We start from the raw sequence: 24990 nt of genomic DNA, 5'->3' as shown, positions 1-24990 counted from the left end.
ATTCTAAGATGAAGCAAATCTAGAATAAAAATAATATTTGTGCATTTGCTTCCTTGCTGATGTTATCAGCAGGGAAGGCACCCTCAGTCCCCTAAAATTCCAGCCACCACATCCAGCAGGCTGATCCTCCTGTGGATATCATATGGTGTTCTTTCCACTTAAAGCCATCCCCACCAGGACTGGAGTAGAAACTCGGCAACCACAGGTGGCTTTGTCTGTGTGCTTAGCAAACTTCTGTCTGCAGGAACCTTACAAAGCTGCCTTTGTCTGCCTGCCTGGTTCTCTGCGTGGCCCCAGTTCAGGGCAAAGTTATGAACTGTTCTCCCTTCTGCATGGAATGGGTCTCCTTCTTCAAGTCTCAGTTCAAAGGAAGCCTTCCCTGACCACTCTGACCAGATGAAACCTCTACTATGCCCTCTCACAGCCCCTTAGAGCCCCAGCCCCTCTTCCTGGTGGTATGTGTCCATTGCAGGGCTATGCTTGGCAGCTCTGTGATTAACAAAGACCTCCACCGGAAAGTTCCATGAGAGAATGGGCTTGCCTGCCTTTGTTACTCTTCTTCATTAATGTTTCTCCAGTCCCTGGCACGGTGCCTGGCAGGTATAAGCACTTAACAGATATTTGTTGAATGAATGAAATAAATGGTTGACTGCATCGAAAGTTCAGTGTCTAACCAGAGCTGAGCACCCATGGGTGAGTATCCATCTTTTTCTTTGTGTATATGCAACTCTTGCAGTAGAGATTTTAAATCTTCCTTACTTGACTTACTGCCCAAACTTGACCCACTCACCCTTTGTTCCTGTTCTCAGCCCTCACAGTTTAGACAATACCGAGGGATATCAAAGCGTACTTCTTCAGCTTCTCTTTCCTCTGGATCTTCACCCATTTTCTTCTTCCATCTTTTTTTTTTTTTTTTTAAACAATATTGTGATGTGGACCACCTTTTAAGTCTTCACTGAATTCATTACAATGTTGCTTCTGTTCTACATCCTGGCTTTTTGGCCACAAGGCACCTGTGATCCCAGCTCCCTGATCAGGGAGCTGATTGAGCTCGAATTCCCCCCAGGGGAAGGCGAAGTCCCAACCACTGGACCACCAGGGAGGTTCCTCCTCTTCCTTTCGGATTCAGAGCAGAAACTGTCCCCGTGGCTTACCAAAGCCAGCTCCCCATACTCTGATCCTGCCTGCCCATTCTCCCTGAGGTCACTGCTCCGTCTTGTATCCCCTATTTTGACTCTTCTCCCTTTCTCCAACTCCTTCCTCTCACCTTTCAGCCGTGCTCAGGTAACTCCCGTCTTCTAAAACATTGGCCCTTGGTGGTTTAGCTCCACAACATCGCTATCCAGTAGACCTTTCTGCAGTGGGGGAAATGCTGTATAGCTCTGCTTTCCCATATGGAGGCTACTACCACATGTGGCTAGTGAGACTTGAAGTACAGCTAGTGTGACTGAGATGTGAAATTGTAATTTTATTTAGTTTTAATTAAATTTAACATTAAAATAGGTACATGTGGCTAGTAGACTCCATATTGGACCCTGAGGCTCTAAACTATAAGTTCCAAAATCATATTGTTTAGGTTAAAGTAAATTATAGATGTACAACCTTTTATCCATATGGCCTTTGGAAAAGCTGCTTATTCATAAGTTCTTTAAGTACTAAACTTTTTCACCTAAAATTATGATAATGGTATTAAAGAGTTGTTATGAATGAAATCATTCATGATATTACACATTAGCACTAAGGGTATATACTCAAAATGTATTTATTGTGTCATCACCATCATCTTCATTGTTATTCAGTCCTATTGAGATTGCTTTTTCAAGCTCCAGTTCAGATGCTTTAATGACCAACAAAATCAGTTTAGCGGATCTTGACTAGCAGATTTTTAAAAAAGAAATAGACTAGACTAAAATAAGGCATGTAAGTGCCTTTCCCTGGTGGCTCAGATGAAAGAATCTGCTTGCAATGCAGGAGACCTGAGTTCGATCCTTGGGTCGGGAAGATCCCCTGGAGAAGGCAATGGCTACCCACTCCAGTATTCTTGCCTGGAGAATTCCATGGACAGAGGAGACTGGCAGGCTACAGTCCATGGGGTTGCAAAGAGTCAGACACGATCGAGTGACTAACACTTTTCACTTTCATGCAGTGGCAGTAGATATTAATTCATGAAACATTTGATTGTTATAAAGTGCATTTACTTCACCAGATGGTGAAGTAAAATGTATTTCTTAACATAAGTTGCATAAAGAGTTGTGTTTGTCTGGAAGTGCAGCTTCCAAGTTGAGATGGTCAAGACTAATCTCCCAGAAGCCTGATCCAGTGGTTTCTTCTCAACCTCATCTTGATTTCTTGGTCCTATTTGGCACCAAAGTCCACCTTCTGTTTGACTTTCTTTCCTCTGTTTACCTTTTCTCTTTCCCATCCAGTATTTCTTTGAAGGCAACTCCAGGAGGGTAGGGACGACCCCGGTTGCTGGTCTCCAGGTTGCCTACCTCGTCCCTCTCCATGATTTTGTGTCTTGTCACCCTGTGAACTCTCCTCTCACAGTAAATAGGATTCACCTGTGTAAACAATAGGATTTTGCAGAAATGGCAAATGTGACTTTGAGACTGGCTTGTAAAAGATGTTGTGGTCTCCACCTTGGTCTCTTGGGTCACCTGCTCTGTGGGAAGCCAGCTGCCATGTGATGAGGACACTCATCTTGGAAACAGATCTTCCAGTCCCAGATATGTCTTCAAACACCTGAAATCTGGCTTACAACTCAACTACAACCTTGCAAAAGCCCTGGAGCCACCCATCTGAGTTGCTCACAGATTCTTGATTCCCAGAAACCAAGAGATCAAAAACGTTCCTGAGTTAAGATGTGGAATTTTTGAGAATCTGTTATGCATCAATGAAGGGGGGTATTGCGTTCTCTTTAGACTGCATGTCTCCACCCCAGACATACAGAGTTTGGTTTTCTGGGGAGGGACCTAGGAATCTGCATGAATGTCTCTGGGTGATTCTTTGACCCTCTATAGTTTGGGAACCATTGCTCTTTTTTTCACTGACTGCCCTCTTTCTTTCTTCCCTCCCTCCATTCCTTCTTCCTCCTACAGTACCGTTCCCAAAAGCCCTGTCCAGAGCATTTTTTCTTTTTACTGTGCGCTCCCTGGGTTAGGTACATCTGTGCTGTGACTTGAACAGACAGACTTGGAGAAACCTATGGACCCACTTCTTTCACCCCAAGCCCTCTTCAAATCCCCTAAATTGGGCTGCTCTGGTGTCTCAGTGGTAAAGAATCCTCCCTCCAATGTAGGAGGCATGGATTTGGTTCCTGATCCAACAAGATCCCACATGCCACAGAACAGCTAAGCCTGTGAACCACAGCTGTTGAGCCCGTGCTCTAGAGCCTGGGAGCCGGAACTAGTGAAGCTCAGGTGCCCTAGAGCTGGTACTCCACCACAAGAGAAGCCACAGCAATAAGCCCTCACACCACAGATAGAGAGTAGCCCCCACTTGCCTCAACAAGGAAACAGCCTGTGCAGCAACAAAGACCCAGCACAGCCAAAAATTAACAAAAAATAATAACTTTTTAAAAAAGCTCCTTAGCCCTATTTTCCAACTGCCTGCCTGATATCTCCATATGGATCAATATTTCTCTTCATCAAATCAAACTCAGTATGTCCAACATGGAACTCATTGCCATCTTCACAAAACCTTTGCATTTATGTTCCCTATTTTTGATAGCAATAGTCTCCTAGGCTCTGAATCCTGATAGCATCTTTGTGTCCTCTTTTTTCTTGCCCTCAACACATCCTGGTCCCTAAAATCTGACAGTCCTCCTCTTCAGAGCCTCCCATGCTGACTGCCACCACTCTGGTTCACACCTCATTACAGCGGCCCCATTGCTTTCTCACTCTATTCTTTCTCCACAACTTCTTCCATTCCAGGCTTTGATCCTTTGATGACTCTCATTTTCTTCTGAATAAAGTTTAAACTCCTTGGAATGGCATGTAAAGTCCTTAACAGTGTGGCCCTAGTGGGATGTTCTACCATCTCCTAAGTTACCTCTAAACACACATACTCTCTAGGAACAAGGGATTATCCATAATTTCCCAAACATGCCTCAAAGGGGTCTATATCTTTTCTTATATGATTATGACCCCTATAGAATTAAAAATTTCCCTTGAGAATTAAAAAAAAATACTATAAACCACCTTGAAAAATTTACTTGTGATGTCATCTGCAATGGTGGGTGTGACGTCATCTGCAATGGTAGATGTGATGTAGTCTGCAATGGTAGATATAGCCCATGTCTGCACTCTTCAAGCCAGTCCCCAAACCAGGTTAGGAGAAGGTAGGGGGAGGTGCAAACCTCACTGAGTTCTTTTGTTCCCTTTAGATAACAGACATGAAAAAGGAATTTTCAGCTTCCTGTGGAGCTTCACCAGCTTTAGCTACATTGGTTGTACTTGAAAATATGTACTCACTGTTCATTTATTGAGCTGTACACATTATTAACCCTGTCCTAGGCATCGTGGTGGTGGATATCAAGATTAAGACCTAGTTCCTGCTCTTTGTCGACTCTGGTAGAGAGAGTAGCAATTGCCAGAAAAAATTTACTAAAATATCAGCCTGACTTCACCCGTAAAGAAAATCACCTCTAGGTTGGAAGACTGGGGAGCAGGAATAAATAACTGCCTACCTCCCTCACTTTCAATGTAAACTCCAGGAGGGCAGGCATCTTTGTTTTGTTCAAGTCTGTATTTCCAGTAGCTAGAGCACAAACCTACACAGAGTAGGACCCAAGATATATTTGTTGAATGAAGGGGTAACTGAATAAAAAAATTTTATGTAGAAAAAGTATAGGTTTAGGTTCATAACTGTGAGCCCCTAAAGGCTGAAATGATATCCATTTGCATTTTTTATGGATTTCCATTGCATTCACCGTGTCTTAAGTGCTCAATAAGTGCTGGATGAATGTTGAATAAGTGATTCCACAGTGAGGCTTGTTTTCTCCCACCCCTTTCCTGGTGTCATGAAGTGTTAGCCTTCCTGAAGAAAATGTTCATGCTAAGCTGACAATGGTTTTGAAGGTAAGCGTCTTTAAGAAACCAAGATAAAAGACAAGGTTATAGAAGAGGAGGCAAGATAGAAAGGTCAGGAAAATAACATACTTAATGTAATTAACTGCTGAAAGTGTTCCTGAAAGCATTGGTTTGCCTTTACCTAATAGTCCACTACAGTGGAAATTTTAACTATATGTGGTGACACTGTTAAACCATCTCATTAGCAACACTTGTTTGATTTAATCCAAGAACCAAATCTTGCTATGTAGAGGTCAAAGCTTAAAGTTATTGAACATTTATCCTACTCAGAATTAAATAAGAAAGCCAAAGGCCCAGATAATATTTCTGCTACTGTTCTTCCCCACCCCACCCCCTGCAAGTGATCTACATTTTACTAACTAAAATTATATTCAAAGAACGAGATATTTATGCCTGACTCTAAGTGGCAGTTATGTCTTTTCATATTGAAATTGCTTAAGGCTTGTTTCAGTGAGAAGCCCACTGGGTCCAGAATTAATTGCTGAGGAAGAATCAAAAGCAAGAGAACATGATGGTCTTTGCCCTGAAGCAGCTTACCAGGATAAGCAGGTGAAACACTAATTAAGAAAACAAGATGAGGGAAGTAAAGAAATATGTGAGTTCAGATTAGATTTACGGGCTTTTGACAGAGCCTGCTAGTGGACTGTTGAAATCTTAGCTTATCTTCTCAAGAAACATCTGTCCCTAGGACTACATTTCCCAGCTCCCTTTGCACTTTCATGTAATCATGTGACTAGTTGGCCATGTGACCTCATTCTGGCCAATGGAATGTTGGCAGAAAAGATGTGGACCACTTTCAGGCCTGAACCCTATGCCTTCCCCTCCTTCCCTTTGGGCTGATAAAACAAACAAAAAAAAAAAAATTTTTTTTTTCTTTTAATTGTACTGTCTTGGCCTGGTTTTGAAGCCCTGAATAGAGCTGATCTAGAATTGCCTTCTTAGGCACCAATTAACTCCATATTCCAAATCACTTCACTTGTTGGGCCGTGACACTCTGGGACCACCAAACATACACCCTTATTGCCCCAGAGTCAGGTACCAGACAACCAGGGATGACCCTGATGCCCAGAGCCTTCCTACCCCACCAAATTATTCAAATCAGCCAATCTACAGGGAGTCCATAAAAACTAGCTAACTCACTTCCCACAGCGCCCCCTGCCCCCGCCCCCACAACTTACCATACATCAGTTGCCCCATAGAACCCAGTTTGCTGTTAACTCCGTCCCTGGATACAGTCCCCTGTGTGGCCCTGCTTAACAACCTTCTCTCGTCAAGAGATCTAAGTAATAGAGAATTCTACCTTCCATATGGCCAAGTGACATTGTGCTGGGTCTCACCATCTTTAAATCATGAAACAGCTGAAATGGCAGTGATCAGAGTCTCTTAGAAACTATATTGAAGATGACAAAGTTACCTTCTGCCTGGTCCTGAGTGGTTTTCTGTAACTCTCCAATTTCTACCTCACTGTCAGCGCCCTAAACTATTCTATGAAGAGAAAGGAACTTCTATTACGTTGGAGCCATTCCTTTTTTTTTGGCTAATTGGTTGTGGCAGTTTAGCCTACTATGATTATTATAGGAAAACAATCAATCCATTGCTAGGGATATAGTGTGGAATAAGGAATTGTCCAGAGATATATGGGAAGCCACTATCTTAATAATCTTTATGAGGAAAGGAGCTCAGAGTTGCTCTATTTAAAAATGTCAAACTAGTGTAGCAGTTAACCTTTACTGGACATCCTTTCACTCCTGTCCAAGAAAAAGCTTCAGTCAAAGGATGCCCTATGTAGACAAATCTCCATTATCTCTAGTTTCAAAACATACCATCAATGCATAGTATTCTCAAAGATGACTTCATGTCCTTAAGCCCCAGGTTCATTCTACCTTCTCCCCTTCTGTGTTTATCTTTTACCCTCCTATCTTTTCTTTTGCATTGCAAATTAATTTTTAATTACATAACCATTACACAATAGTCTTCTAACCAAAATTATATGCAAATAAATAATGAAAATAAAATGAATTATAGAAACAAAATTATTCTTTGATCACTCCCCCAACAATTCCATTTGCTCTCACCACTGTCTTCTGTGCATCATTTCAGACATTTTCTTTTTATTTACATTAGTTGATAGAAAATCTATGGTATTGTTTTTCTATAAATGATCTTTTACTGTCCATTTAGTCCCACAATTTGCTTCTTTCACCCAAAATGCTTCATAGAGCTCTCCATGGTCCTATATGGAGATCTAATTTAAACCTAATGGCTACATACTGTTCCTCAGTGTGACTGCACAGCAATTTAATTATCCATTCCTTTATTCAAGGTGTTTCCAATTTTCCATCATTAATATCTGCATTGAACATCCTTGGAGATGCTTGCCTTAGTACTGACTAGGTCCTGGGTGCTCTTCAGGTACTTTCTAGTTGTGATTCCATTTAAGTCTCTCAGCAGTTGTATGAGGTAAGTACTGACATCATCTTTGCTTAGTGGGTGAAGTGTTTGAGGTGAACTTGCTAAAGCTTCTTTAGGGAATAATAGTGAGTGGTGCATCTGCACAGCCATTTACCTCCTCTAAGTGTAGCATGTTTTAAGGACATCCAGGCTTCATTTTAATCAGATATGGTAAGACATGCAGACGTGGAAATGACTGTCAGGAGAGAAGTTTTGTTTTTATTGCTCACAATTCCCTAGAAACAGGGCCACTTGGGGAAGCACCAGGGCCAATCAGGAGGCAGAGGAAGTGAGGGGAACAGTGCGGAATGTGTGGTTTTCATGAGAAGGAAGAGGTGAGTGGGTTTAACAAGTTTATAACAGGCTAGTTTTAATAATTTCAGTATGCTTTGAGCCACTGGGGCTGGTACCTGGCCCTGAGGTGATTATGGCTGGTCGATAGGGACTGTAAGTGTGAGAGCCCATAAAGGAGGGGTGTGGGGACTGGGCTCTAGTTTACTTTCTCCAGGAACTGGTCACACTTTGCAAAGTAGCTAAGGTTAAACCTAGAGAAGGGAAGATTCAAGGGGACATAAAGCCATCTCCAAAAGGATAAAGCACTGTCTTAAGGAAGAGGAGCTCCATTTCACTGTGTGGAACCAGGTGGGAGAGGTAGAACCAGTGTGTAAAAGTGTCAGGCAGGTAGGTTTCAGTTCAGTACAAACAGGGCTTTTCTAAGTGAGCTGTGGGCAAATATAACAGGTTTCCTCAAGCATTCCATGAGGCTAGGAGACCACTTAATAGAAATGTCAGGGAGAGGACTCAAGCATAGGTCCTGTGATTGTACAAGATACATTTGGATATTTCTTTCAATCCTGATATTCTGTGTACAAAACGATTGTACTTACCAACTGGAGAACAGATCTCAATAGTGCTTGGACATATCTCTTATGATTGTAAAGACATGCCCTTGGTCAACGAATGTGTTTGAGCTTTGTTGATTTGATGGCTTATTAGAAAGCTTTAAAAAATGTACTGAGAAAAACAAATATTCAGACTCTAGAGGTCAGCCATAGGACCTTGGAAGCATTGGGTACATAACTAAGATTCTGGAGTCCCAAAGCACAAACTAGCAGAAACCAACTTGTGCTTGTGAAAATCTTATTCTGTGCAAACTGGCTATCTCAGTTTTACAAAGCAAAGAAAACAACAACAACACACACCAAACTTTGATTTATCTACTTAAAGTTAATCTATCCTGAAAGAATTTGTTAAAATGACTCCCAGTAAGAGTCGACAGAGTGAAAGCTGTAATTTCCCAACTATCAACAGCATGTGAGATTTGGGGAAAGCCGATAGAAGCAAAGGATGAAATTTGCTGGAGGTATCCGAAACACGGTTTTCCTATCCACAAATTGCTACAGAATAATGGGGTGCCGCTGGTACTAAAGTGCTGCCTGCCGGCACCATCTCATTAGCTCACACCCCTTAACTACCGTGGCTGGAACGTCGGCCTCGGAGCCAGGCAGGCTGAGAAAAACCAGTCTCGCGCAGGGACAGCGGGCGGTAAGAACCAGTGGGGAGTGAGTCGCCCCCAGCTGCCGGGTGGGCTCGGACACCGAAACCCGCATCGAGACAGCACAGACGAGGCGAACTCTCCCCACCACGGGCTGGGAGGGCAAACACCCTCGACCCTCTTGGGTTCCGATCCACGGCCCTCGAAGCCTCCCAGCTCTCCCCCTCCTCCGTACTCAACCTTCTGCGCGCCTGGCGGAGGTTCCGAGGGGCCAGCGCATCTCCAAGACACGCTGAGTCCTCGTGCGCAAAGCCTGCGGCTCGCAAAAGGGCAAATAACAAGGGAGCCAGGGAGGGAGAACAGTGTCATCCGGGCCCCAAGGGGACACGCAGAGCCTTGGTGGGACGGGGTTGGGGATGGTGGTGGGAGAGGTAGGGAGAGCTAAACGCTGGAAAAGAAGAGACTTTGGCAACTGGCCACCTGCCCTCCTTGCCCACGTGAACCCGCTCGGTGGTGAGGGTCCTGGGGTGGGGACCGGCCGGGCTGTTCACTCTTGTCCCACGGATCGGAGCCACCGCCGCGGCAGTAGCCTAAAGCGGGGCGCTCTCCCGCCGTGCGGCGCCCTGGGGGCACGGGAGGACGCGCGGAGGCCACCCGGGCTCGCGCGCAGCTCAGGCGGGGACCGCCGTGGTCCTGCGCCAGCGAAGGGGCGACCCGGCCTTAGGCGTGTGGGAACCATTCGCCAGGCGCCTGGCGTCCCGACAGGTGCAGGCGCGCAGGCTTCCCATTGGTCGCGGCAGCGGCGACGGCGGGGCCCTTCCCCCTCCCGGCGCTCGCGAGGCCCCTTCCCCAGCCGCGGCGCCGGCTGGGTCTGCGAGGCGCGTGCCCGCGTGCGTGTCCCGGCTGCGCGCCTCCGCCCCGCCCCCGCCACCTCCCTCTTTCCGCGCCGCCGCCGCCGCGCGCTCGCGAGCTCAGGTAGCGGGCGCGCGGGCCCCTGCTCGGGGGCGCGCAGCCGGGCTGCCATCCTCCGGCCCCCCCTCACCCCAACCCCCGCACCCGTCCGCTCCGGGAGCCAAGGGAGGGAGAGCGCGGGCGGGGGGAGCTGGAGCCGGGCGCCGCCGCCGCCGCCGCCGCCGAGGCTTCCGTCTCGCTCGCTCGCGCAGCGGCGGCAGCAGAGGTCGCGCACAGATGCGGGTTAGACTGGCGGGGGGAGGAGGCGGAGGAGGGAAGGAAGCTGCATGCATGAGACCCACAGGTAAGACGGAGAGCCCTGGAAGGGGCTTTCCATCCCGGGGAGGCGCGCGCAGGCCGAGGAGGGGGAGTTGGTGTCTGGTTCCGCTCCCCGAGGGAGGATTTTTTTTTTTTTTTTTTTCCTGACGGCGCAGAGAAATCTCACTGGGGACTGGGCAGTAGGACCCATCCCGATCCTGGGGAAAACCAGAGAAGTAGCTGGGGCGATCCAGTGGCCACATCGTGAGATCCCTAAGAGTGAAATGTATAGGCCCAGGGAAAAGTGTTTTTTTCAGTCTCGAGAGGCTGAAAGGCTTTAGACTTTCCTGTCGCGGCCACAGCCGCTGAATCCCGGGGACCGGCGCTGAGCCAGTGTGCGCTAACCCCTGCCCTCCCTCCCCTCCTCCATCCCTGCTGCACGCGCAGCATCCCGTGGCGGCTGTTACTCAGTGTACCCCGCGCTGGGTGTGTGTGTGTGGAGGAAATCTCGCCGTGGGAAAGGGGGCGGGGGCCCGCGCGGGGGAGGAACGGGGATGGAGCCGGGGAAACCGAGGCTTGGGTCCCAGGGCGGAGAGGGGCGAGGGGAGCGTGGCCCCGGGGCCCCGGCAGCCTGGGGTATTGTCGTGTTCGCTCCTGGTTGCAGACTCTTGCAAGCCGGATGCCCTCTGTGGATGAAAGATGTATCATGGAATGAACCCGAGCAATGGAGATGGATTTTTAGAGCAGCAGCAGCAGCCTCAGTCCCCCCAGAGACTCTTGGCCGTGATCCTGTGGTTTCAGCTGGCGCTGTGCTTCGGCCCTGCACAGCTCACGGGCGGTGAGTGACCCCGCGGTGGCCGGGAGGGCCTGGGATGGCAGGGTGGGGGAGCCTGGCTGGCAGGACAGCCCTGGCCCCTCCAGTCCCTACCTCCCCCCAACCCTCCAGACTTCTGGGGGTACCGGAGAACCTGAGGAGCCCCCGTGTCCCAGCCCGAGACCACCCTTCTTCATTCAAAACCCCTGGAGTTCCCAGAAAATTCCTCTGTGGAGCCTGCACAGATTCACACACCCACATTCTGTCTGGAGCTTCCCACTAGCCACCCAGCCTGGCTTCTCGGAAGGAAAGACAATAAGCCTGGCCCATTATTTTCACTTTGGCCAAAGAGAAACTGAGAGAGAGAGAGAGACAGGAAGAGAGAGAAAGTGGTGCGTTTGTGGTGAAGGAGTAAAGTTTGTGGACCTTTGTGCCCTCAGGAGGCAGAGGTCAGGTTTCAGCTTCTGGATTTAGGCGAGAGTTGCAAAGAATCACCTTTGTGAATGTGACGGATCTGGAAACGTGGCCAGACTGGCTGCAGGACAGGTTTATTTGAAAGTTCACTTTCTCTCGCCTTGGGAGGCATGCCCGTGCGCGCTGGGGGTGGGGAGGGGATGTAGAGGTCTTCCTTCAGATGTGTTTTTGGAGGATTGCTTGGCTCATTCAGCCCGATTTACAGGGGAAGTAAAGCCGAGTGCTTTTCTGTGAAGTGGAAGTTAGCTGAAATTAGATTCAGAGCCTCAGTCCCCATAGGTGGTTAATCTCTAACATACTCGGCTCTGGGGGACAGGGCTGTCTTTTGGCTGTGGTAGAGGAAGACGGATGCCTTTCTGTCTGAATTTCAGAGCCTTAGAGTCTTTCTGCCTCCACTGCTCATTGCTGTTCATTCCAGGTTCTCTGAGAGCTTGCTGATGTGGGCATGTTGAAAGGGCAGTATCATGTGTCTGGAGCTGACAAACGTTAATACATAAATAAGTCATAATTGCTGGAAAAGCAGGTATTGAATGATGTAAGTAAACCATTTTAGTGTTTTAAAATATTGCTGTTTTAGAGAATTCAAAGGTGAAGATGGAAATAAGGAGTGAAAAATTAGCCGAAGTGGGGGAGGGGAGTACCAACTTGGGCTTTAACAGGGAGTAATCGATAACTCAGGTGCTGCACTTAGAGGTCTGAAAGATGCCCAGAGTCTAAAGGAGCTTCTTGTGATGTGCCTCTCTATGGGAATTAGTGAGAAGATGCTGTAGATGCAGAGCTGGTTATGTTTGGGCTTTGGTTTTTCAACAAGAGGTAACTTTTTTAGTGGTTTTTTTTTTTTTTTTTTTTAAATAGAAATGTCTCTGAGGCAGGTGTCCTCTTCATAGAGGACAACGTCAACAGGGATGCTAGGCCAGCACCTGTATGGCCTGCCTGGGCTCTGGTGACAGCCTCTCCTGGCGTGGTCTTTTGCTCCACTTGGAGGGTGAGTAGGACCAGGTGGGCAGCACAGCCTTGAGCAGGGCTGGGTCATTACCTCCCTTTTCTCCTCTTGCCTCCAGTTCTGGCTCGTCGTTTCCTCAAACCAGGGGCACCTGATTCTCCATTTTTTCCATCCCTTTCTCCGATCTAGATGACAGGTTAACGAGGGTTCATCTACCTGTCTCTTGACTGTTGTTATTAGAAGTGTGAAGTCCAAGCGCAGCCTGGATTTGAAGGCTGGCCCTTGGTTCTGCCGTTTGTGTTTACAGAGCCATCCCCCTTCAAGGATCTCAGATCTCCGGAACCAGCACAGCCTCCCCAGTCTCCCACAATAGTCACCCATGTGACTGTACAACACGTCTTTCACTCCTCTCTTCTGAGAGGCGAAGATGTCCGCAAAAAGATTCAAGGCCTCGAAGAAGGTGGGCAGAGGGTCACTTGTCGCCTCTCCCTTCTTAGTTCTCACGTGCTGCAGAAAGGCTGACCATCAGCTTTGTGCCATTTGAAACTTCCCTCAGGCTGAGAGTGTGATTTCTGGAAGATGATTTATCATTTCAAAATTCTTCCATGAATAAACAGTTTGGGTGGAGAAAGGTGGTGGATGATGTTTTGAGGAGTTCACTATACAGAGATTTGTTTCTTAGGAAAGAAATCCACATGGAGGGTCCAGGAGGGTTTTATTAAATCAAGTTCATCTTAATTCCAGACTAGTGCTTCTAAAATTCTCATGTGCATACAAATCACTGGGTTGGGCCTGAGAATCTCCATTTCTAACAAGCTCACATGTGATGCAGTCGCTACTGGTCCCAGGACTACACTTTGATTCATGGAATTCTCCAGGCTGGAATACTGGCGTGGGTAGCCTTTCCCTTCTCCAGGGGATCTTCCCACCCCAGGGACTGAACCCAACTCTCCCACATTGCAAGCGGATTCTTTACCAGCTGAGCCACAAGGGAAGCCCACACTTTGATTAGCAATGCTTTAGACTAAAGTATTCATTAAGATAAGTTGGATTAAGATAATTCTGGATTTTCTGCCACCTCTATCCAATACCCAAATACAAATGACCTGTAAAAGTGGGGAAGTCTCACCCAGGTGTCTGATCTTTTGGTGGTATACAGAGCTGAAACTCTGTGCTAAAACTCAGCGCTGGTTTTTTTTTTCCCCCAACCATAAAAAAGGTGCCTATTTAATAGACACTGTTCTGAAATGTGGATCTTCATTTTTTATTGCTTTCAATGGAAAAGGAACATGCCAATAGCAAGATATAATAGTCTCAGCTAGGCAAAAAAAAAAAAAAAAAAAAAAAAAAGCTTGTGCCCGATACAAGAGTGACAGAAAAAGCCTGAACTGGAACGGGAGAAATTGAGAAAATGATCAGATGAAAAAAGGGGAGGGGAAGAACTCCATGGAAAATGAAATGCTTTGTCCTAGAAAGCTGGAGGGTCAATTCAATTCTTGGAGCCCTAGGAGAGCTTTAATGAGCCTGAGTTGGCCTGAGGGGACCTTTGGACAGCTCTTTCCAGGTAGTTGTTTGTATATTAAGGAAAAAGTGCCCACCTTAGGGACCACTAACACCTGTAGTGTGAGAGGACTAATACCAGGTTCATGGGGAGACACAGGACCTCGCTGTGCCTGGAGCCCGCATGGAGCACGGCTTCTTTGGCTGCTTCTTTCTTCTTTCTCAGTGTGTGTTCCCAGAGATGGTATTTGGGTATTTGATCACTGGCTGGAGTGGTCCACCCTAGCTTAGAGGAAGAGAGCTAAGAGTTTGGTTTGTATTTAGGTTCTTGAGGGCAAACTCATTAGTGCATCCTTGTATTATCAGGAGGGCTTTCCTGGTGGCTCAGTGGTAAAGAATCCAGCTGCCAGTGCAGGAGACACAGGCTCAATCCCTGGATCAGAAAGATCCCCTGGAGAAGAAAATGGCAACCCACTCCAGTATTCTTGCCTGAGCAATCCCAAGGTCTGAGGATCCTGGTGGGCTACAGTCCACAGGGTTGCAAAAGAGTCAGACATGACTGAGCAACTAAACAACAACAACGTATTATTAGGAACAGGGGCCAAGTTCTGCTGCTTGATAGCTTTGCAGCTTTGGGTCTTAGAAGCCTCAGTTTCCTCATCCATAAAATGAGGATGACGCTACCTAGTTTCTGGGGTTGCTGTGATGGATGGGGGTCATGAACACACTCAGTAAACATAGACAGTAGTGAGGAGGGGAACTAACCAATCTATAATCTTCCCCACTTGTTTTATTCATTCAGGAAACACAGAGCTTGTCCCCACCCTGTGCCGAACACTGCTGTATATAATGTTCTTTTTACCTTGAAGAACCATTCCTTCCTATTTTTTGCCCGATGAACACATTTCTCTTCAAGACCCAACTTAAAATGCCATGATCTCTTTCACATTTCATTTCTCCCCTGAGCTAAGTGTAACCCTTTGTTATGGTGTCTCATTCACGAGACTGTAAGCCCACTGAAGACAAGAACTTTGACTCTATCTATTTTCATGTCCCGGGCACCCAGCATGGCATCAGAAGGTGCTCAGTAAGGCTGATGGACAGCAAGAAAAAAGATTCCGAATTACTGCTGCACAATTTAGAAAATAATTGCCATGGACAGTTACAAAAGCGCAGGAGTGTCATGGCAGTTCAGGCCACTTCCATTTGGAGGTGGTCTAGGAGGTTGGTGGCGAACTCGGGAAGGTTTCCAGGGGAGAGATGGCACTGAGGATAGGATCTGTGCAGGGCTAGGAGTTGGTGACATGTTTGGACCGTTCAGGGGGAGAGAACAGTCTAGATCTTCTGGAGCATGGTATGAAGAGTACAAGTTGTTCAGTCATGTCTGACTCTTTGTGACCCCTTGGACTGTAGCCTGCCAGGCTCCTCTGTCCGTGGGATTCTCCAGGCAAGAATACTGGAGTGGGTAGCCATTCCATTCTCCAGGGGTTCATCCTGGCCCAGGGATCGAACCCGGGTCTCCTGCATCGTGGGCAGATTCTTTGCCATCTGAGCCACCAGGGAAGCCCAGAACATGGTATACGTGCAGGGAACCAGCAGGTAAAGAGGGCGAATAGATTGGAAGCCTATTGTAAGTGTCCTTGGAAGCCCAAGTGAGGATTCTGAGTGTTGCACAGCAGGCAGTGGCGGCCACTAAGGGTTTAAAGCGGGAACATAACATCATCTGAGCTGTGCTGTTTCCCTTCTCTGCTTCCGAGTCTCTGACCCAGGGCACTCCCTGAGGGGCTGCCCTGTCTGCACATCAGAGTTGCGTCACTAGTACTATTGGCTTAAGCTCCTTGAGGTCTTGTTTGGGCCACGTGGCTGTAGCATTGAGCTGTGTGCCAGGAGACAGGAACAAACGCTGTCTGCCTGGCTCACTGATTTGGAGGTGCTAGTCCTTTGGAGTTTGAGAAAGATTTCTTACACTGTGGAGCATAAACTTTTCCTGCGATGTTATGTCTAAAAGCCACAGTTTCAACCTGTACTTAATTCGGTTCATAAACAAAAGTCCCAACGCCTCAAACTATAAAGCATGTTTCTTTAACAAAAGCCCACTCTAATATAAGCAGCATGGGAACGCTTTTGATTTATCCCTGAAGTGAAATCTGAAAGCTCTGGGAGACACGAGAGAAGGATTTCATACCACCAGTAGCAAATCTCTCATCTCAGAGGCCTGAAGTGGCGAGCTGGAGAGTGAGTCAGTGGTTCTTTAATTCCTGAGAGTAACAAAGAGTGTAGGTGAAGATCGCTCTCCAGGAAATATTGATTAGATATGTGAAGGAAAGCACCCACATGATTCTTTCCCTGGTGTCAGAGGCATATTTCAAAAGCTTCCAAAAGGCCACAGCGACTTGCCCTTAGCTGGGAAGCTCTGTACACCTCAAGAGCACTGCCTTCTTTATAGAGGTGACAGATTGAGTCCAGTCTCTGCTGTTAAATAGCTCCGTGGCTTTGGGCAAGTGGTGTAACTTCGCCTTCCCTCAATTCCTTCCATATCACTCACATTCTTTAATTCTGTGATTATAAGAATTTGATGGATTCTGTACTCTGGGTGAAACCAACTCTGTTTTTTCCCTCTATCCATTCATCTTTTGTGAGTGTCTTGCTTGCCTGGGGGATGAGCAGATAAGGGAACGTAGTCCTTGCTCCCTAGGAAACAGATAAGTAAGGGCTGGTTTCTTCTCAAAAATTTGAATGCAGAAGCTTGCATTAAACTATTTTTTCACATACTTTTTTTTTAATGGGCTTATTTCTGAGACTTTATATGTATATGATTTCTAAGACTTTCTTTTATATAATATATGGATGATTTCTAAGACTTTGTTTTACATATATATGTATATATACATGTATGTATAATTTTATTTATTTAGCTTTGGCTGTGCTGGGTCTTCGCTGCTGTGAGGTCTTTTCTCTCATTGCAGTGAACCCAGGTTTCCTCTAGTTGCGGTGCACAGGCTTCTCATTGCAGGAGCTTCTCTTGTTGTGCAGCAGGGGCTCTAGGGCACTTGGGCTTCAGTAGTTGTGGCGCATGGGGTTAGCTGCACCCCAGCATGTGGGATCCTCCTGGACCAGGGACAGCGATCAGACCTGTGTCTTCTGCATTGGCAGATGGGTTCTTTACCACTGAGCCACCAGGGAGGCCCTTCACATAGATTTTTAATTCAGTTTAAAATTAGTGTTACTTATTGATACTGATGAAGAAGATGGTTTTCCCAGACTTCTTCTTTGATCCTTGTCTTATTTTGTAAGCTCATTTGGTGTTTGATAATTGAAAGAACCACACATAGCAGCAGTGTGTCTAAAGAGGTCAGTTGGGATCATTGCCTTTGAATTGAGGGAGAGAAAGGGGGAGAAAAATAGGTTTTTCTAACTTGTTTATAAACACAGTCACGTTTCACCAAAACCAAATATAACACTGAGGACAGAGGCATCAGCTGTATATTCTCATGTATCAGATACCTCATTTTCTCAACTTATGGGTCTGTTTTCATAAGAACAAATGGTTTAACTGTTGCTAACCAGGAAAGATTGGAAAAAGATGGGACAGTTTTTAAAGTGGCCAACATCTGAGTGACTGATAAAAATTTGTTAATTGTTATAGTAGTACTAATGGCAAACCTTTAGACAGTGTTTACTCTGTGCCAGTGCTGTTTTCCACATTACATGTTTTAACTCATTTAATCCTCATGACAGCTCTTCGCAGTAGGAACTATTATTTCTCAGGGTCACCCTGTTAGAAAGTGAGGCATGGTGACCCAGATTATCCTTTTAGTTGTAAGCTTTCTCCTTAAGCATGGAAATGCTAATCGCTAAATGCATGTTTTTGCTTTTTATATTTCCACCCAAGTATTTCCCTTTAAGCCGCAGTTATTGAATATTTTGGAACTTTGGCCCATACACTTTGATATAACAGAACTCTTTTTTTAATTGAAGTATAGTTGATTTACGGTGTTACGTTACTTTCAGTTGTATAACAGTGATTTCATAGTTTTTTAGATTATACTTCATTTAAGGTTATTATAAAATACTGGCTATATTCCCTGTGCTGTGCTTCACATCCTTGTATCTTATTTATTTTATACTTAGTAGTTTGTTCCTCTTAATTCCCTTCCCCTGTTGTGTCTTTCCCCACACTGGTAACTTCCAGGCTTTTCTCTGTATATATGTCTATTTCTGTTTTATTATACTCATTTATTTTTTAAATTCCACATATAAATGAAAATGTAGAGATTTGTTTCTCTCTGACTTACATCACCAAGCACAATGTCCCAAGGTTTATCTGTGTTGTTGTAAATGGCAACATTTCATTTTTTTTCATGACTGAATAATAATCCATTATATGTACTGTATGGTGTATATCTTCTTTAAAAATTGTTTTTTAAATTGAAGGATGATTGCTTTACAGTATTTTGTGGTTTTCTGTCACATATCAACAAAAATCAGCCATAGGTACACCCATGTCCCCTCCCTCCCAAACCTCCCTGCCGTCTCCCTCCCCACCTCACCCTTCTAGATTGTCACAGAACCCCTGTTTGAGTTCCCTGAGTCAGACAGCAAATTCCCATTGGCTATCTACTTTACATATGATAATGTTAGTTTTCATGTTACTCTCTCCATACTTCTCACCTTCTCTCTCCTCCCCTCCCCTGTGTCCATAGGTCTGCTCTCTATGTCTTTTTCTCTACTGCTGCCCTGAAAATAAATTCATCAGTACCATCTTTCTAGATTCACATATATGTGTCAGTAGGCAATATTATATTTCTCTTTGTGACCTAGTTCACTCTGTATAATAGGCTCTAGGTTCATCTACCTCATTAGAACTGACTCAACTGCGTTCCTTTTTATGGCTGTGTAGTATTCCATTGTATGTAGGTACCACAGCTTCTTTATCCATTCATCTGTCGATGGACACTTAGGTTGCTTTCATGTTCCAGCTAGCCATATTCCAGGAAATAGTGCTGCAGTGAACACTGGGGTACATGTGTCTTTTCAGTTTGAGTTTCCTCAGGGTATGTGCTTAGTAGTGGGATTGCTGGGTAATATGGTGGTTTTATTCCTAGCTTTTTAAGGAGTCTCCATACCGTCTTCCATAGTGGCTGTATCAATTTACATTCCCACCAGCAATGCAAGAGGGTTCCCTTTTTTCCACACCCTCTCTAGCATTTATTGTTTGTAGACTTTTTGATGATGGCCGTTTCACTGTGCACCATATCTTCTTTATCCATTCATCTGCTGTTGGACATTATGCTTGCTTCCATATCTTGGCTATTGTAAATAATGCTGCTATGAACATGAGGGTGCATACATCTTTGCAAATTAGCGGTTTTGTTTTCTCTGGATATATGCCCAGGAGTGGAATAGCTGGATCATGTGCTAGTTCTGTTTTTAATTTTTTGAGGAACCTCAATGCTGTTTCTCACAGTGACTGTACCCACCAGTTTACGTTCCCACCACCAGTGTGCAAGGGTTCCCTTTTCTCTCCATCTTTAACAACACTTATTATTTGTTATCTTTTTTAACAATAGCCATTCCAACAGGCATGATTTTTATTTGCATTTCTAGGGGCACTCTTTTTGTGTTGTGACTCAAAAGCAGGAAATATACAAGCAAATCAACAACAACAGAATCTCCCAACTTAGGACAAAGTGAGGGCCACAGTGCCAAAACCTTGACTCCAGATGGAGAAAAGGAAGAGGTTAGACACTCATGAACCCATCAGGATGTGTTTGATCTCCATTCCTGTCGCTGTGACTGTCTGAGGAAGGTGGTGAGAATGAACGAGGCACGCTCCGAGTCTTACCTGCCCAGAGGAGCAAAGGGTGTAAAAACAAAGGGCTGGCTTCTGGGGCCTTCTGCTGGTGGCTTTCAGACTTTCACCCTCCCCTCCTGCTTATCATTCCCAGTGAGACAGCATTCTTTGGAGGGGTCCTTTTCCATGTCATGTGGTCAAGCATTGACATTAAGTTTAGCTGATACACGTTTAGAGTGTTATGGTTTGCATGGTGTCTTTACGTGAGTCACCACCTTTAATTTTCTTAACACAGTGAGAGGATGAGATTTTTATTTTTTTTTTTCTGTCCTCTTTTTTTCTTTTTTAACTTGAAGAAACATTCTCTAGCAGTTTGATCTCAGTTCAGGACTCTTTGTGAACCCATGAAATGCAGCACGCCAGGCCTCCCTGTCCATCACCACCACCCAGAGTTCACCCAAACTCATGTGCATCGAATCGTCCTACAAATAGACAAAAACCAATAAGCAGTCAGGCCTGTTGGTCAAGACTTTCCTCTTTGCTGTTCCACATGCTAAGTCGCTTCAGTCATATCTGACTCTTTACCACCCTATGGACTGTAGCCTTCCAGGCTCCTCTGTCCGTGGGATTCTCCAGGCAAGGATACTGCAGTGGGTTGCCATGTCACTTCCAGGGGATCTTCCTGACCCAGGATTGAACCCTCATCTTATGTCTCCTGTATTGGCAGGCGGGTTCTTTACCACTGGTGCCACCTGGGGAATCTAGCCTTTAAACCTCTCTTTTCATTTATATGATGTAGATGTAACCTAGTTTAGTTCAGTGCAGTTGCTCAGTTGTGTCTGACTCTTTGTGACCTCATGGACTGTAGCATGCCAGGCTTCCCTGTCCATCACCAACTGTTGGAAATTGCTCAAACTCACGTCCATTGAGTTGGTGATGCCATCCAGCCATCTCATCCTCTGCCTCTCCTTCTCCTCCTGCCTTCAGTCTTTCCCAGTATCAGGGTCTTTTGCAATGAGTCAGTTCTTCGAATCAGATGGCCAGAATATAGGAGTTTCAGCCTTAGCATCAGTTCTTCCAATGAATATTCAGGACTGATTTCCTTTAGGATTGACTGGTTGGATCTCCTTACAGCCCAAGGGACTCTCAAGAGTCTTCTCCAACACCACAGTTCAAAAGCATCCATTCTTTGGCTCTCAGCTTTCTTTATGGTCCAACTCTCACATCCATACATGACTACTGGAAAAACCATAGTTTTGACTATGTTGGCAAAGTAATGTCTCTGCTTTTTTATATCCTGTCTAGGTTGGTCATAGCTTTTCTTCCAAGGAGCAAGCGTCTTTTAATTTCATGGCTGCAGTCACCATCAGCAGTGATTTTGGAGCCCAAGAAAATAAAAGTCTGTCTCTGTTTCCATTGTTTCCCCATCTTCCCCATGAAGTGATGGGACCAGATGCTGTGATCTTAGTTTTTTTGAATGTTGAGTTTTAAGCCAGCTTTTCACTGTCCTCTTTCACTTTCATCAAGAGGCTGTTTAGTTCTTCTTCGCTTTCTGCCATAAGCATGGTGTCATCTGCATATGTGAGGTTATTGATGTTTCTCCTGGCAATCTTGATTCCAGCTTGTGCTGCATCTAGCCCAGCAGTTCTCATGAGGTACTCTGCATATAAGTTAAATAAGCAGGGTGACACTTATACAGCCTTGACATACTCCTTTACCAATTTAGAACCAGTCCGTTGTTCCATATCTGGTTCTAACTGTTGCTTCTTGACCTGCATACAGATTTCTAAGGAGGCAGGTAAGGTGCTCTGGCATTCCCATCTCTTGAAGAATTTTCCACAGTTTGTTGTGATCCACACAGTGAAAAGCTTTGGTGTAGTCAATAAGGCAGAAGTAGATATTTTTCTGGAACTATCTTGCTTTTTTTTGTGATCCAGCACATGTTGGCAATTTGATCTCTTGTTCCTCTGCCTTTTCTAAATCCAGATGATGATAATCTAGTTCAGTTCAGTTTAGTTCAGTTGCTCAGTCATGTCCGACTCTTTGCGACGCCATGAATCGCAGCACGCCAGGCCTCCCTGTCCATCACCAACTCCTGGAGTTCACTCAGACTCACGTCCATCGAGTCAGTGATGCCATCCAGCCATCTCATCTTCTGTCGTCCCCTTCTCCTCCAGCCCCCAATCCCTCCCAGCATCAGAGCCTTTTCCAATGAGTCAACTCTTCGCATGAGGTGGCCAAAGTACTGGAGTTTCAGCTTTAGCATCATTCCCTCCAAAGAAATCCCAGGGCTGGTCTCCTTCAGAATGGACTGGTTGGATCTCCTTGCAGTCCAAGGGACTCTCAAGAGTCTTCTCCAACACCACAGTTCAAAAGCATCAATTCTTCGGCGCTCAGCCTTCTTCATAGTCCAACTCTCACATCCATACATGACCACAGGAAAAACCATAGCCTTGACTAGATGGACCTTTGTTAGCAAAGTAATGTCTCTGCTTTGAATATGCTATCTAGATTGGTCATAACTTTTCTTCCAAGGAGTAAGTGTCTTTTAATTTCATGGCTGCAGTCACCATCTGCAGTGATTTTGGAGCCCCCCAAAATAAAGTCTGACACTGTTTCTACTGTTTCCCCGTCTGTTTCCAATGAAGTGATGGGACCAGATGCCATGATCTTCGTTTTCTGAATGTTGAGCTTTAGGCCAACTTTTTCACTCTCCACTTTCACTTTCATCAAGAGGCTTTTTAGTTCCTCTTCACTTTCTGCCATAAGGGTGTGTCATCTGCATATCTGAGGTTATTGATATTTCTCCTGGCAATCTTGATTCCAGCTTGTGTTTCTTCCAGTCCAGCGTTTCTCATGATGTACTCTGCATAGAAGTTAAATAAGCAGGGTGACAATATACAGCTTTGACATCCTCCTTTTCCTATGTGGAACCAGTCTGTTGTTCCATGTCCAGTTCGAACTGTTGCTTCCTGACCTGCATACAGGTTTCTCAAGAGGCAGGTCAGGTGGTCTGGTAGTCCCATCTCTTTCAGAATTTTCCACAGTTTATTGTGATCCACACAGTCAAAGGCTTTGGCATAGTCAGTAAAGCAGAAATAGATGTTTTTCTGGAACTCTCTTGCTTTTTCCATGATCCAGAGGATGTTGGCACTTTGATCTCTGGTTCCTCTGCCTTTTCTAAAACCAGCTTGAACATCAGGGAGTTCACGGTTCACGTATTGCTGAAGCCTGGCTCGGAGAATTTTGAGCATTACTTTACTAGCATGTGAGATGAGTGTAATTGTGCAGTAGTTTGAGCATTCTTTGGCATTGCCTTTCTTTGGGATTGGAATGAAAACGGACCTTTTCCAGTCCTGTGGCCACTGCTGAGTTTTCCAAATGTGCTGGCATATTGAGTGCAGCACTTTCACAGCATCATCTTTCAGGATTTGAAACAGCTCAACTCTATCACCTCCACTAGCTTTGTTCGTAGCAATGCTTTCCAAGGCCCACTTGACTTCACATTCCAGGATGTCTGGCTCTAGATGAGTGATCACACCATCGTGATTATCTGGGTTGTGAAGATCTTTTTCTGTACAGTTCTTCTGTGTATTCTTGCCACCTGTTTTTAATGTCTTCTGCTTCTATTAGGTCCATATCATTTCTGTCCTTTTTCGAGCCCATCTTTGCATGAAATGTTCCCTTTGAATCTCTAATTTTCTTGAAGAGATCTCTAGTCTTCCCCATTCTGTTATTTTCCTCTATTTCTTTGCATTGATCTAGTTAGTATATATCAAAACATAAAAAGAAAAATTATACCTGAGGATCATGAGCATGTTAAAAAGTTCCTTCAAAAAAGTTAACTTTGAAGTAAGAATAAGGTTTGATAGTTGATGCTATCTGAGAGCTGCTTATTCCACTGTCCAGGAAGCCATGTTTGATGGTATGAGCTGACGATACTAAGTTTTAGGGAAGAACTTGGCCCAATATTTTGTCTTCTTTAAGAAAAAGATTGCTGTACTATTCAAAGACAGAAGAAGTTATCCCCTCAAGAAGAAAAAAAAAATAGAAATAATTCAGTGACTTGCTCACCAACTGGAATTGAAAGGGCATTGTAAAATAGCTTCTTAATTGAGAGTATTGTAATTGCTTTGTTAATCTGAAACAAGGTAATCTGGGAGCATCAGAGAAGTAAAACAGAATAGTTCTTGACGTTATTTGGCAGTGGCAGCAAACTTGAGAGCCCCTTTTACGTCACTGTAAAGAAGGAGGGCGGGGGACTTTGGGTGGGCACAATTGTGAGTGCATCCAGCAGATGTCTGGTCTCCAGAAATGGAATTTTATCCTTCGAGGTGAGAGGGATTGCAGACCCTGGTAAGCTTGGTGGGTGCTCATTTCGTTATTATCTCAATCAATTGACCTTCTCAAGAGAAAGGAAGAGTAAGGTGTTTTTGGAAATGACAGTTCAACCTGGTTATCTCATGTTTCTGTTTGAAATTGGTGACTTCTGTGTCTTGGAATTACCAGTGAGGGGGCAGAGCCAAACAAGGAGGGTCACTCTGGTTCAATATACCTTTTTCTCTAAGTAACCAAAATACAAAAAGTCCTTATTTGTTTGATTTGATTGTCTTTCTAAAAGATATATGTGATTAAATTGGGTGAACCAGCAAGAGAGAGATTCTTTTAAGAAAGAAAGAAAATCCATTCTCCCAGTGGATTCTTTACAATTTGGATGTTGTGCGACATTGTGACTGATGTAGCTGGTGCCCAGTTTCAGAGTCTCAGGACATAGAAGAATCCTTTGGACTTAACTGAAACACTTAAAATCAGAAGATTCTGATTCTCTTCAGGCAGAGATAACAGAATCCACTTGTTTTGTAGAAACTTGATAGGTTTAGAGGGTTAATCCTGGGAGAGGCTCTCCATGGTCTCTTATACTGCTTCTGGTAACTGAGTCTCAGTGTCAGAATCTAACCCAAGGATACATTTTCACAGTTTCTGTTGGGAGTGGAATCTGCAACTTTAAATGGTTGTATGACAGCATGTGGGTTTCCTGCCAACATGAATCTTCAAGAATTCATGAATCTTGAATCAAGAATCTTCCTGCAATGCAGGAGTCACAGGAGACACTGGTTTGATCCCTAGGTTGGGACAATTCCCTGGAGGAAGGTATGGCAACCCACTCCAATATTCTTGCCTGGAGATTTGCATGGGCAGAGGAGGCTTGTGGACTACAGT

The 24990-nt window shown here is 45.1% G+C and overlaps 1 protein-coding gene across 5 annotated transcripts in view; it reads left to right on the top strand.

Annotated features, from left to right (window-relative positions):
* The first annotated feature begins 9987 nt into the window (after window positions 1-9987).
* SUSD4 (sushi domain containing 4) overlaps window positions 9988-24990 on the top strand; it is a 137125-nt gene continuing 122122 nt past the window's right edge. Inside the window, exons 1-4 of one of the 5 annotated variants that reach the window (XM_042257113.2) lie at window positions 10978-11083; window positions 11952-12068; window positions 12389-12518; window positions 12784-12936. In XM_042257113.2, the coding sequence (XP_042113047.1) occupies window positions 12458-12518; window positions 12784-12936 (214 nt within the window). In that variant the 5' untranslated portion in view covers window positions 10978-11083; window positions 11952-12068; window positions 12389-12457. Of the gene's footprint in view, window positions 10012-10171; window positions 10732-10909; window positions 11084-11951; window positions 12069-12388; window positions 12519-12783; window positions 12937-24990 lie in introns of those variants that run through there. The other 4 variants (XM_060396339.1, XM_004013618.5, XM_060396338.1 and 1 more) reach the window with 4 other exon arrangements.

The sequence above is a fragment of the Ovis aries genome, chromosome 12 (genome assembly GCF_016772045.2).
Source record: "Ovis aries strain OAR_USU_Benz2616 breed Rambouillet chromosome 12, ARS-UI_Ramb_v3.0, whole genome shotgun sequence".
NCBI lineage: Eukaryota > Metazoa > Chordata > Mammalia > Artiodactyla > Bovidae > Ovis > Ovis aries.
Note: the sequence above shows the minus strand (reverse complement) of the source record. Positions and strands in the feature narration are given on the sequence as shown.